At 48.3% G+C, this 14,339-nt stretch overlaps 1 protein-coding gene across 1 annotated transcript in view; it reads left to right on the top strand.

Moving 5' to 3' along the window:
• Window positions 1–14,336, top strand: part of itga5 (integrin, alpha 5 (fibronectin receptor, alpha polypeptide)) — a 34,476-nt gene extending 20,140 nt beyond the window's left edge. The window contains exons 18-30 of the mRNA XM_062458925.1: window positions 26–163; window positions 2,467–2,534; window positions 4,011–4,161; window positions 4,367–4,459; window positions 5,832–5,911; window positions 6,057–6,137; window positions 6,323–6,428; window positions 6,842–7,000; window positions 7,811–7,918; window positions 9,926–10,039; window positions 10,964–11,065; window positions 11,232–11,354; window positions 11,475–14,336. Coding sequence (XP_062314909.1) covers window positions 26–163; window positions 2,467–2,534; window positions 4,011–4,161; window positions 4,367–4,459; window positions 5,832–5,911; window positions 6,057–6,137; window positions 6,323–6,428; window positions 6,842–7,000; window positions 7,811–7,918; window positions 9,926–10,039; window positions 10,964–11,065; window positions 11,232–11,354; window positions 11,475–11,558 — 1,407 coding nt within the window. The 3' untranslated portion in view covers window positions 11,559–14,336. The remainder of the gene's footprint in view (window positions 1–25; window positions 164–2,466; window positions 2,535–4,010; window positions 4,162–4,366; window positions 4,460–5,831; window positions 5,912–6,056; window positions 6,138–6,322; window positions 6,429–6,841; window positions 7,001–7,810; window positions 7,919–9,925; window positions 10,040–10,963; window positions 11,066–11,231; window positions 11,355–11,474) is intronic.
• The last annotated feature ends 3 nt before the right edge of the window (window positions 14,337–14,339 follow it).

Below are 14,339 nucleotides of genomic sequence, written 5' to 3'. Positions count from 1 at the left end.
TCCCGTACCGTGCGTGTGTTTGCAGGATGAGAAAGAGTTCAGGGACAAGCTGTCCTCCATCTACATCGCCCTGAACTTCAGCCTGGACCCCAATGCAGCTGCTGACTCCCACGGCCTCAGACCCATCCTCAACTACCAGACCACTGAGCTCATCGAGCAGAAGGTACCTTTAACTCCCAGCTCCCTCCTGACACGGAGCACAGCTCCACTAAGCCCTGGATAGCGAGGGGAAAGCCTGTAAGCTCTGAATGTGGACCGCTGCTCTGTGGTAATGAATGAGACCGAATGGAAAGCCTTCCTCTCAGAGCTGATGGTAATGACATCACCTGCAGCAGCCCGCCCCTCACACACAACCCCACACCCCCCACAGCCCTCCAACCCCCTCTCTAAAATGACTCGGTCTGCTTCCCCTGTTATTCCTAAACTGCTCTGCTGGGAAGGTGTCCAGAGGGTCTGGAAAGCCGTTTTTGACCAGAAAATGTGAGGCATGTGTAAACCGGCGGTGGTGCTTGATGACCCCACCAGGAATAGCAGCGGGCCCTGTCGGCTGTGTAACGGTTCAGAGACGGCGTGTTCCAGTGCTGCACAGACACACAGGGTTAATAAATATTTCTGGGTGGAGTGCTCGCAGGCCATGTGCCCATCTGGTTGAGATTTGTCTGAGTTTTGCCAGTTTTCCCCTGGCAGAGAGCGCGCTTGGCTCAACGTGTGGGCTTACTGCCTTGTGCTGTGGGGCGGCGCGCACCATATGTGAGCTCAGCAATAACCGCCGGACTGGGGAATTTTGGGAAAAGGTTGCCATTCGATCTCTTGCTCTGTTTCTCTCCTCTCTGTATTTCGGTTTCTATTTCCTGTTCTGTAAGCCATGCCATTGGTGTCTCCCCTGTTTTGAAGCTGCGGGGCCTCCAACTGAAGTGGTTTGTTGTTATTACTACACCAGAACAAAGACACCAAGGCCCTGTGCTCAGAAGGAGGCTTGAAAAATCCTTTCTTATTTTCGTCCTCACAGGAGGGAATGCCTGGGCATGTTGGGGGAGGGGAGCGGTGAAAAACTGCTAACATACTTCATTAATCATAGCTACCCTGTGTGAATGTAACAGCATGTAAACAGAGTAGGGTTGAGTGAGTCTCCACCACAGTCTGGGCCTTATTGATTTGTCCATATGGATTTGTGTGTCGGGCAGGATGTGTGTGTTGCAGAGTGTGTGCCGCGCCAGCGTCGTCCTCACACCCTCTGGTGCTGAGTGAGAGTGAGAGATCACTGCTGCCGCTCAGTCCCAGCGCAGTTTCATGCAGTAATGCAGTCCATATGTTGCTGTAAGGCGGGGGCATGAGAATGGATGCTAAACAGTGCGTCTCTATGGAGCTTCACAGGATTCCACATGTCCACTAGAGAGTAGAGACCCTTTTGGTGTTAAGAGAATTGGAAGTAGTTGTTGACTTTGCTTTTTGAGGCCCCGAACATGTCCTTGTCTCAAGGACCTGCAGTGTCGATTCCACTGACGTTCAAACGTTGTTTCTTATGTGCACTTGACATGGTGCCCGTAGTGAATTACATGCCCTTTAGCTCTCACTCGCCTGTTGTTGTTGTTGTTGTTGTTGTTTTTAACTGCATGGATTGGTTCCTGACTGACAGGCTGACAGTGGGCCAGCCAGCCTATGGGCTGTGGAGGCCTGGTGGTTCCCCCAGTGTCCCTGATTAGAACCCCCGACTGGCTAATGACAGGGAGGCGCTGGGCGCTCTCTAATCTCCATCCACTTCTATTTATTATCCTCATCCACAACATCATCATGCTGCGTCACAATCACACAGGGAAGCAATTACCCTCCGTAGGGCTTTCACTGCTCCTCTCTCCATGTTCAGAGAGGGCACCCCGCTACACTGCACCAGGTCTGGCCCCATCCTGTCTTTCTTCTCCCTTTATCAGTAATCTCTGGATCAGACCTTCACCCCATGGTCTTGTGGAATATCTGGTGTCTCTATGCTAGCCTAGGCCCCCCCAACTCCCCGGCCCCCTCCCTCTGCTGGTCGTGTGTGTCGTGTGGTGCACTGGGGTGGCGTAGCTTGTGGTGCACGTGCGGTCTGCCGCTGAGCGGAGTCATGTGGACGTAGGCGAGCTGGGTTGGTGTCCTGGCAGGGCTGCGTCTTTGGGTACATCTCCCCCAGGCTCTGTCTCTCCACTTCCTGTCTGGGTTAGGGGAACAGGTCCTTATCAATGATCCAGTCTTTCAAACACCTGGATACATATAGCAGCATGAGTCATCAGACTGAGCCAGCTGCTGACAGGGTGAACGTTGAGGCGGGAGGCGGAGTGGAATGCATTAGTCATTTTGTTTTGTTATGTTATGTTTTGTATGTCCCTTCCTGCTGCCGTCGTTCCAAACTCTTGTCTCTGTAGTTCAGATAATCATGCATCTGTCGAGGTCTCCTTAGACCCTTAACCTCCCCTATTGTGTTTTTTCTAGGCCCAGATTCTGCTTGACTGTGGAGAAGACAACATCTGTGTCCCTGACCTGAAGCTGGCTGTACACGGGTGAGTACCTTGATTTCCTCTTAGTCCTTTGGCATCCAGAAGCATATGCACCATAGGAAACGCACCAGACATGGATTATGGATGCTAAACTGTGTACAGAACCAAAAGTAACTCTTCACCCCTGCTTTGCTAATGAGAAATGGAACCTGTTACTTTGCTGAAGGATAAATACAGCTGTTGTCGTACTCGCCTGCTTTGTTTGGTTTAGCATGCCGGAGAATGCTGTTAACAGTCACAATGCTGCAGCAGAGCAGGGGGATACTCTCCTGTGAAAACAGGAAGGAGCACGGCTCTACAGGTGCTGTGATTGGCTGACAGACTATAAGGGTAAAAAGACAGGAGAGATGAAAGGGCTGTGATTGGAAAGTCTGGGGAGTGGTGTGCCAGAGAGCCCCAGCCTCCCTGCCTTTGGTCTCAGAAGTTTCAGCAATGTCGACGTTCCACTTTGATTTGATCTGGTAGCGTTTTCCTCAAAAATAACATGCCCCCTCATTCCTCCCTCCCTCTCTCTTGCCCTCTCATTTAGATTTTAGATTTCTATATTTGTTTACTCCCCAGCTCTATTTTCAATGCATTGCGTAACCCATACAGCACATGTATGTTAATTAATGTATTGGTTCCTAAATTCAGTTTAATTCAAAATAAATACATATATTTTGACAGAGTTCATTTGAGGATAATGACATTCCTGCATTAGCTTGCCTTAGGAGCTTACATAAAAGTCATATTTTCTCTGCCAAGGCACATAACCTGTGAAACCTATGTCCCAGAGGGAGGGTTTAAGGGTTTGTGGTGTTTTCTCGTTTTAGCCATTGTTTGGTTTTGAAAAGTGTGATGCCTGTTGGAGTCTGAGTAGCTGGCTCCCCAACCAGCAGTGGATCAACTTCAGAAATGTGGTCCGTGTTGCTTCCTCTGCCTGCGTTATGAGGCCAGGGTGTAATTAGAATCGTCTGTGTGGCCCTCATATGGGGTTCCTCATTGTTCAGAGCTGTGGAGGGGCAGGGGGAGGGAGATGGAGATATGGAGCTAGAGGGAGAAGGAGAGAAAGACTAGGGGAAGGGGGAGGTGTTTAACAGTCCCAGACTATGCTCTATTGCATGTATGACTTTATAGCTACATTGGAAACGTTTTTCATTCGGGTGGGGGGGAGTGGGTTTCCTGAGATGAATCTAACTGATGTGTTTTGGGTTTTCTCCCAGCTCTAAATCTAACTGATATGTAGAGCACAAAGCCTAAGGTGGAACAGGAAGGGACTAAGCAGAAAAAAAGCATTAAGGCAACAGCAATGTGCTAATGTGAAGGTCTAGACTTTTCACAGATCTAAATGTTTTTGTGCTTACAGCATTTGTGTTTTTGTTAGTATAATGGCACCCTCTTACACCCATTTGAATGCTTATTTACCCAAGGAGACCTGACACCTTGTGACCTAACCCCTGACCCTATTTCTAATCAATTTCTGTTTTGTTGGGTCCTCAGGGACAGGAAGGAAGTCTACCTAGGTGACGACAACTCGTTGACCTTGACTTTCAACGCCAGGAACGAGGGGGAGGGCGGGGCTTATGAAGCTGAGTTGTATGTGGTGCTGCCCCCTGAAGCAGATTACAGTGGGATAGCCCGCAATAATGAGGTGAGGAGATGTACTGAACATGCAACCCAATACTCACCGGAACCATTATCTACAGAAGAGGTCCTGTCTATATTAGTTGCATGTGTAGGCTTTCATCACAAAACAGCTCAGCAGAGAAATCCTATGTGGAGCTAGTATTAAGAGGTATTAAGTAGTAGATGATTTTCATGTGTCACAGCCCATCTCTTGGTGTCTCCCCTCCCAGAGCCTGACCCAGCTGACCTGCAGCTATGAGACTGAGAACCAGACCCGCTACCTGAGCTGTGACCTGGGCAACCCCATGAAGGCTGGCACCAGTGTAAGAACATGGATGCTGTCATAGTTATGATGTGGGTCAGGGATATATCCTGGCCATGTTGACAAGGACCATAAAACTAGGACTAAACTGTTTTTCCTGTTCCGGTCAATTTATTAGAAAAAAACTCCTGCCACTGAAGTGTTGATGGAAGGTGGTATTCAAGGCAGTTTAATGTGACAGGAAGCAGTCATCCAAACAAGTTACACGGCTTCCTGGCTTCCTGCTCACAGCAGGATAGTGTGTCATCTGGGGGGTGGGTGAGGGCTGCACAGGAAGGGCCAGTCTTTTCATGCATCAGGCAGCAGTGTAACAGGAAGTTCCCGTTCAGGAAGAAGGAAGTTTATCTCCATCCATGCTCTGCTCCCATGCTGGGGATTTGGTTAGTTTCCCTGTCTAATTGCCTGGTGACTGGTGACAGACCACAGACACTGCTCTGTGTCTGCAGAGGAAAATTGTAGGACTGAGGCAAACATAATAGGAGAGGGTTAGGCAGACCTGTCTGATAGATTCTCACAGTGGTGAAATACTAGCTGGAGCGGTGGGAATTAAAATATGTAAATCATATTCAGACTTTCAGCCAAAGCCCCTACTGCACAAGTGTTCCAGAGAGCTAATTTGAATGTTATCCCTGGAGTAGATCAGCTATATGTCAGGATGTCTGACTATTGTAGTCAGCAGCAGCAGATGCTGTCTGTCAAACAGATTTTCTCATATCAGACTGATGTTCTTGCTACACACACACACACACACACACACACACACACACACACACACACACACACACACACACACACACACACACACACGCTCACAAGCCTCCTGATTGCAATTACTGTGCTGTACATGCGTGCAGTTGGGGTGGAAAATCAAAGAGGTTCAGATTAAATAATGCGGGCAGTGAAATGGGAGCAGAGCTCCTGAGTCGTCTGGACCTGTCCAGGTGTAGAGCAGCTGTGTGCCAGCCAGGCAGCCAGGCAGAGAGATCAGAGACGGACTGACCCCAGAGCAGAGCAGACTGGGGAGGGGAGGAGGAGAGTGTTGGCAGCCTGGGAACTCTGGCTCCCCTGGTATGCTGGAGCATTAATGTATTAAAGAAGGGGAGCCTCCTCACTGCAGCTCTCTCTGATGTCTGGATGTGGGTCATCCTGTAGCATTGATGCACAGGGGTTTCACCCAGTCTCAGCTCCACGGCTGTCAGCTGCAGCAGCATGACTTTCATCCCTGCCAGTCTGCTGTGCTGTGCCTCATGTCACAGCCATGTCTTGTGTTGACTCTGTCTTTGGTGGGTTAAGGTTTATAGACTGTCTCTTTGTTAGAATGGTGATGATGACTGATGATGACTGATGATGATGATGATTCCTCTCCCCTGCAGCTGTGGGCAGGTCTGAGGTTCACAGTGCCCCGGCTGAAGGACACTCGCAAGACTGTTCAGTTTGAGCTGCAGATTCGCAGGTGGGGCCTCATCTCTGTTCACGGGTTTTCAGACCTGATGAACCCATGAATCAGCCTTTCTTAGATCATGCAAATCATGTTGCTTGAAAGTAAAAATGATATGTCTTATTTCAACCCTTGTCTCTCTCTCTGTCTCTCTGAACAGTAAAAATGAGAACAATTCCCACAGTGAGGTGGTTCCCTACAGGCTGGAGGTGGTGGTCCAGGCTGATGTTATTCTACAGGGGTGAGTTCAGGGGCGAGGAAGCTCTGCCAGGCTTAGGTTTCCCCCTTTCCTCCCGGAGCAGAGAGAGAGAACCCTCTGGAACTCAAACATTCTCATCCTCTCCTTACAGTTACTCACTGTCCCCCCTAAACACAGCCGCCCGCTCTCTCAACACATACTCTGTGTCTCTTTCTCTATGTTTGCAGGGTGTCACGGCCAGACAAGGTCTTCTTCCCTCCAAGTAACTGGAAGGTTACCAAAAGCCACCAGGTGGAGGAGGACATCGGTCCTGCAGTGCAGCATGTCTATGAGGTAAACAGACCAAATCCTTCCAGGAGCCTGCTGGCTAGACAGGAGATGGAGGCTTAGCATGCTAGCCAGCTCTGCTAGCCTGGCAGAATCAACAGGAAGCAGTAGAGTGGTGTAGAAAGCAGACACTGGCCTTTGTGTGTAAAACATGATTCCCCCAGGGCAGTGAACAAGGTAGAATGAGAGAAGAGCGATAACAGAACACGCACTGGGCACCTGGATTTCCTCACTTCGCTTTTTTTCCTTTGCGAGGGCTACCTTTTCACAGAGCAGTCGACAGCTCTGAAGACTAAATGACTCGGCATGTTAAATTGTCATTACATTTTGAGCTTCCCACTGAGGTGAATGTACTGTGTCTAAAGGATGGGGTGGTGGGGTTGTCTCCATAATGCCTCTCTCTGGTTGGTGTTCTGTAGTTGGTGAACAACGGCCCCAGTCACATCAGCCACACCCTGCTCCAGCTGCGCTGTCCTCTCAGTGTGCAGGGCCACAGGCTCGTCTACCCCCTGGAGTTCTCCACAGAGGGGCCTCTCAACTGCACCACCAACCACACTATGAACCACCTTCAGCTCAAGGTCAGCTCCCAGCCACTGCTGTGGAAATATTTGCTCTCAGAAGGTGTAGAGATGCAACTGTAATTTGCAAAGTAGTTTTGCAACTGTAATTCCAAAGTGGGTTTGGTTAGGAGCTAGGTATTGGGTGTGTGAGTGTGCACACTCCTATTTTCTCAGGGTCAAATGAGGATGAGAAGAGGCCAGATGTGTGTGAAGGAGCACACTTCAGAGAGAGCAAGCACTGTGAAGATGTCCCACAGGTTCTAATTCAGCGTGTGATTAAGACTGGTCTCCCTCTCTCAGGCCCACACCCATCCTCCTCCTCCCTCCTTTATCTGTCTCACCCAGCTCCCTCCCTCCCTCCCTCCCTCCCTCCCTCCCTCCTCTCTGCCCCACCCAGGACACTCCACAGCAGCCCTTTGATGTTCCTGCTCCTCCCTTAGTCTAAAGAACCACTTCTGAACCCATCCTCTCCCTGATCTCCCAGATCTGAGAATGTGCCCCCTTATACTGGGCTCTAGCCCCAAGTCTTCATCTAGCTTGTTGTTTCTGTTTGAATATGAAGATGTCCAGATGCTGAACAGCACTCAGAAGGGGTGTCTATTTAGCAATGTTCTATTCCCCCCCCCAGAGCGAAGTGTACAGCCAAATGTGTTTCCATGGGATTCCTAGCAGAGGAAAGCTCACATGCTTTAGATTAATGAGATGGGTGACAAAAGCCTGACCAACTACCATTAGGCCTCATATTGACAGAATGGGGTGGTGTGCCCTTCTCGCTGGTGAGGTCAGTGTCCGTGTTGACCTAATTGTGTGTGTGTGTTCCCTCCTCAGCTCCAGCAGGCGTCAACAGAGCAGCCGCCCGTACTGACGCAAGGCCATGAGCATGTCATCGAGAGGAGGGAGGTCCACAGAGACCAGCTGGCTGAGCTTGCTAACCTGGTGAGACCTCACACACACACACATACACACACATACACAAGCACTCAGTCTATGGAGTCTCCCAGGGAGGGGGGAGTTGTGGGTTACCACTACAGTACACTATACACTGACTGAGACGTAGATGGAGTTAGCTCTTGTTTATGTGTTGAAGAAAAGCTCCAGGCTGTAAGGTGATGACTTTGCAGTGGGGGACATAAAAGCGAGGTTGCTCAAACAGTGAGTGACAGGCTGACAGGCATGTGTTTACTGTTAAGGTGAAGGGTCATCCCATATTGTCAAACAGTGAAGAGAAATGAGACAAACATACGAGAGGAGAGTCGAGGCCCAGGCCTGTAGATCAGACTGGAGATGGAGAGCTGGAGCTGTGCTCCTCTAAATGTCCTCAGGCCTCTGAGCTGGTGTCCCTGCGCTCTAACCGCTCCCCTGGGATTGGCTTACCAGGTTATGATGTAATTAAGAGGGAGGGGTCAGAGGGTGTGGGGGTGGTCCTGCTGTGGTGATTAACTTTAAAGGCTGGGTAGTTAGTGGGGACGGAGTTTGGTCTGGGGGGACAGAGAGAAGTGGGGGTTGTGATGCCCTGCGTAGTTCGCTGGCTGGCCTCTAATTTTCCACTCAGGGTGTTGTTAGACCAGGCTCCCCTGCCCCCTGGCATACACTGGCCCTATTGAAGCAGCCAGCTGCAGGTAGTTCTCCCTCTGTCTGACACTACCTGGCAACGTGAAAGGCCTCATTGTCCTGCTGACTGTTGCTTCTAAGTGCACTCGTTTATCAAGCCTGCCTGATGACACGTTTCTATGAAGGCGCCCATTCTTTTTCTTTTTTCTCCCTCTGCACTTTTGTTTTTAGCGCTCGGGAGGACAGGCGTCTGTGTTCAAAGTGTCTCTTGTTGAAAGAAGCGTGTGTTGGTAGTCTGTGGACTGGCTCTGTTTCTAGAGGTCTGGACTGAAATGAAGGGGATGACTGTTCGTCTTTGTCGCTGCAGAGCTGCAAATTAGGAAAAAAGAACTGACCATTAGAGTTATTTAAAAAGTGAAAAAGCATGAAATGTAATTGTTCATATGTACACATGGCCTTCATTCACCAAACACGAGCTGTAGCAAGGCGTTGTGTTCATTCTGCAGCTCGCCTGCAGCTCCCAATGACACTGACCTTGATGTCCCCCTCCCCACCAGTGAAGGTCAGGGAAGGGAGGGGGACCTTGGTGTTTATGCCAGTGGACCATATCCAACCTGTTTCCTCAGGCACATTGTCCTCCCCTAGTCTCCCCCAGCCTCCATCAATCCTCCCAGCATCCAACAAGCCTCTCCTGGCCTTGGTGCTCGAGGGCACCAGGGATGTCTGGGAGGAGGGAGTGGAGTGAAACTCTCCCTGCCTGTCTAGATGACCTTATTAAGCTTGTCGAAGCCTGGTGCTGGGGTAGAAGACCGGGGGCGGTCCCTCTATGACCCAGCGTCTGCTGTCTGTAGTCCAAGTCTACCCACTGACACCTCTCAGTCCAGGGTGGTCCGTCTGCAACTCAGACTACAACTCAAGTCAGTGGAGGTTGAGAATGCAGAGTGCCCATTATGAGGGTCTAATTAAGATTGCGTACTCTAAAGTCTTGTGAAAACTAGTCTGGTTTTAGTGGTTGGGCAATAATGTGAAGAGCGGTGACTGCATGCTGCATTTTTACAGTCTCATGACATTCCCTCAATCTCTCACTAATTCGAAGCAGGCCTGGATAAAGATCATAACATTGGGCTCTTTGTTATATTTATTTGGCAGAAACATTTAACATTATTACACGTTATTGCCCTTCCTCCCATCCCATCCCTGCCCTTCCTGTGTTGTTTGACCTTCTACAGTTAGCCTGTAATTCATGTTTTCATCTATTTTAGAGTTACGCCTCACAGAATGTTAGGATAGATTGTTTATTTTGTCTGCCCTGGAAATCCATGCTGAGGAAAATGATTTAGCACTACAGTGCTCTCAATGTAATGCTCTCTCTCTCTCCTTTTATTTTATAAGTCCTGTTCCAACTCTGAGTGCTGGATGCTTCAGTGTAACGTGGGTCTTCTTGAGAAGGGGACCACTGCCATCCTCAAGGTCCGCTCCCGGATATGGGCTGAGACCTTTATGGAGGTATGAAGATGACAACCAGACACAACCCCACGCATCAAGACACCTGCCTAAATCACGAGGGGCAAATCTCATCTAACACGAACATAAAAATGAGACAAAGCAGAAAAGAGAAGCTGCCAGTCCTCTGGGTGTCTCAGGACATGGGGCTGGGAGCTTGTGTGTGGTTTACGGGTCTACATGTGCAGGGAGTTAGACACATTTGCGCCAGATGACATGTGGCATGGCACGGGAGTAGACTATACTGTATGTTTCCTTTCTGCTCATTCACAGTGCTGTCTATTTGTTCATGTCAGGGTTTTGGCAAGAGAGAATGCTGCTGAGCCCTGATTTTAAACAGCTACAAAGAAAACACCAAAAATTAAAACCTCAAATTTGAGACTGGAAGATACAAATAATGACTGTCTTTCCCAGTTCATTGTATTGACTGGATGTCAGGAGTGATATTAGGAAAGGGCTGGAGTCTGCCAGTGTGCACAGGGCTCAAATATTTGGGGTAAACGGTAGCAAACTGGGTGTACAATTTAAACAGCCCTTTGAAGGAGTTTGTGTGTCATACAGTGTATTCAGTCTTAGTTTACAGGTATGTCTGTACATGGGCCATTCTTAAAAAGGACCTTACACGCTCTCATCTGCTGTGGGACAAGGCACATTGTGTGACTGCATTGAAAATTCATTAGGTGGCGGTTGTGGCTTCTCATAGGATTGGAATGTCAATGGGGTAGAGCCAGCAGTTTTGGACAAACTGCAGGCTTCTCTGTGTAGGATAGTATTGCCACCTCCTGGTTAGGAGCTGAACTCCTACCTACAGCCAGCCAGAGTTTGTCATAATACGGTTGGCATTGTTGTGAAGTGCTGACTGAAGAACCGCTCCTCTGAACCAGAGGTTCCCCATCTGACCCAGCCTCTTGTTGTGTTTGTCTTCAGAGGGCATATAAACACTATGTTCTGGAGTGCCTGGCTCGTTTCAGCGTCATGAAGATGCCTTATGCCATCCTACCCAAACAAGTTCCCAGTGGATCCAAAAAGGTATGCACAGTTTTTCATCAAGTTTATAAAATATTTTAATTTAGTATTTTAATTTTTCCCCACTGCATGCTAGAGAGCATTCAGTTTTGTGACCACGTGTTACAAAGCTGCTGTTCGATTGTCGTATCATGAGGAGGTCATGACTGCTGTTGATTCCCCTGATAAGGTGGTGACCACGGTTGTTTGGAACAAGCCTGACAGCCAGTACTTTGTCCCTCTGTGGATCATCATCCTGGCCGTCCTGGCAGGCCTGCTCCTGCTGGCTCTGCTCATATACGTCCTCTACAAGGTCAGGGTCAGCCGAGGCACTTCCCCTCATACAACGCTCCCATTTCTATTTGAAAACCCCCCATAGAACTTTGCTGAGACCTGTTCTGACTTCTCTTGTCTTCTTTTGTCCCCCCAACAGCTTGGTTTCTTCAAAAGATCTCTACCCTATGGAACGGCTATGGAGAAGGCCCAACTCAAGCCCCAGGCCGCATCTGAGGCCTAAAAGCCACACGGATCCGAAACCAAAGAATCTAGCTACCCATATGATTGCAACAGAGACACGCTGGCTAGACGTCCAGGGAGGATCAGACTGCAGTTGAAGAGTTAGGAGGAGCAACCACTGGAACTCCACTGGACTGCACTAGAGGGAGAAAAAAAAACAAAGAACTCCAAACCAAATGAATGTGTTTAATTTAATGTGTCTTGTTTGTTGCTGGAGCTGGTTGGTCACCAAACAGAACCCAGTCAGACTGTCTGCAGACAAACATGAGTCGGATTTCTAGGCTAGTGACCCCATAGAAAGAAGAGAAGAAGCCATATTGAAGCCATTGATTCATCTTAGATTAAGGACGATGCTAGTTGTCTCCCTGCAGTTTTTTGATACTGATTTGTTTTGTGGACTCTCCTGGAGAAGTCTGTTATACCCTTTTTTATCGCCTTGTTTTTGGTGCTAACAGTGTGTGTACACATCTTCAGACAGGTGCTGGACACATGTTACATGTGGTGGGGGAGAGTGTGCCGCTGCCCTGCTTTGTGTAGCATTAAAGGAACTATTTGATACATTCTCAGCCAAAGGCCTTCAAACAGGCTGTGTGGTAAAGTACCAGGGCCCCAAAGGTCAGACTGACAAAAGCCCCAGAATATGTCTTCTAGGTGGGTTCTTTCCCATTCAACAAAAGCCTATCATATTGTATTGTTCGAAGTTGTTGTAAATGCAGCCAAAGACTCCGGTAGTGGCCAGCAGGAATAGCCCTGTCCTTTGGAGCGTAATGAAGCCTCAGGTTGGTGGACACGCACTTGGGGCCCGTTTATTTGCACTCAAAGGAAATCTACTGATGACTATCAAGATGCCAAAGACGGGAGACGAGCTGATCATCCTTAGAGTCCTACTGATCCCTACGTCCTGATCCTTTACGTTCATGTTCAGTGTTCCCATCACAGTATCACCTCATAGTCATCTGGGACATGACTGGACTCGCCAGGCCAGAGGAGCCTCACCAGAGGCAGGCTGGATCCTTAACAGGACACTGCTTCTCACCTGATAGCCCCGGCAGGGTAGACTGGGTCAGGTTAGCGTGTTTTTAGTGTAGTGTGGAGCCATGTGAAGATGAGGCTGCGGCATGCACCATGCAGGTGAACCTGTGTTCTATGTGGAGCCTGTAGGCCGCTGAGTCATGGTGTGTGGAAGTGAATCCGTACACATCCATCATTTGCCGTAGCGCTTAGGAGAGGGAAGCAGTGATGTCATCGGGGGGGGTGCTAGCACCACCTAGTGTAGTACGCTTTATAGGAGGCTTTGTTTTTAATGTCTGGGTTGGAGCCTGTCTGGTTGACCGAGAGTACTAACAAGGAGTTGTAGAAGCCATCCCACCCCACTACTGCTATGCATAATGGGCTATGGTTACACCCAGGGACTGAACATAACAATGCATAATGTGGGGTTAATCTATTTGTAATGTAAAAAGGATTGATGTATGTACATAATCTTTGTCTTGAGAGGATGTGTGTGTGTGTGTGTGTGTGTGTGTATGTACCTGTGTCTGTCTTGTATGAACAAGAGAGATCTTTCGAGATGCTGAGTTGTCCATACTCCTGGGCTGACAGGAGGAAAGGTTGTTCAGGCTCACCACAGGATCAATCCAGTCAGTGCTCGGTATGGGCAGAACGCCTGACTGTATTGAGGCCATCCAGGGGCTATTAATCACATGTAGTGCAGAGAGAGACTGCAATGCAAATGCATGTCCATTGCGTGCAGTGCAGCACATCCGTTTGTGCCTCTTGTAAAGGGATAGCAACTGGGCATTGGGGAGTCCTACAAATGTGGTTGGAAGTGCAATATCAGTATTCACTCGGGTTAATATCAGTACATTTTCTTTTCATTTAATGTTATTTTTATTTAGTTGTGTGTTGATGTTCAACTACGTGGTAATGATGTGCGTTAGACAGTAATGCAGATCTTTTCACTGAATGCCCAAAAAGGTGTCTCAAGTTTAGGAACCTCTCTTCCTTCCTTGTAACATCCCTGATCCACATGCCAGCATGGGCAGTACTGCGCTAAGGAGCTCACATCTAGGGATGAAGGATGGATGGGAGGATGGACCACTTTAATAGTGACCACTCTAGTTCTGTGACTGGTACTGGACTAGTACTTCAGCACCACTGGTTGACACCTTATATAAAAGGCATGTGTGGCCTCCTGAACACCACTGCGTTGAACTTGGGAATGTTAAACTAGAGTGATCATTTATGTGCAGTTTCTGTCACCTGTCCACACAATGCTAGTATTACAACCCATATGTTATATTTGTTGTGGCTTTCTTTAGAATTTCATGCCCCCTAAATCACCGGAATTTTTCTATTTGGCTAATCTCATGGGAGAACTTTAACAACAGTCATGGTGCAAAGGCTGCTAAAGACATTAGTGAATTGATTTGAAACGGTCAATGTTTCAAAAAATCAGTATTGTATCGTTTTACCAGTAATGTACTGCCTGAACATGTCTACCCATTATTTATAAAAACAAGGGGATAGTTCTACATGTTCCTCCATGGTTGCCACAGGTGAAGACACTCAGATTTGATGGTCTGTCTTCTCAAGCCCCCCTCTTTCTCCTGAGCTTTATAAAGAGGTTGTACATAATGTTTCTGACATTTAGATTTTTGTTTTTGTGAATTGTCTTCTCCCCATATTGGGGAGAATTGCAGGGGGATATTTTAGTATTTTATTGATATTTTACCTGATTTTTATGGTTTGCATTTCCAATAAAGTTTTCCCTTTTACATTT

This window comes from Osmerus eperlanus, chromosome 4 (assembly GCF_963692335.1).
Source record: "Osmerus eperlanus chromosome 4, fOsmEpe2.1, whole genome shotgun sequence".
Classification (NCBI taxonomy): Eukaryota; Metazoa; Chordata; class Actinopteri; order Osmeriformes; family Osmeridae; genus Osmerus; species Osmerus eperlanus.
This window is presented reverse-complemented; position numbering and strand designations above follow the sequence as displayed.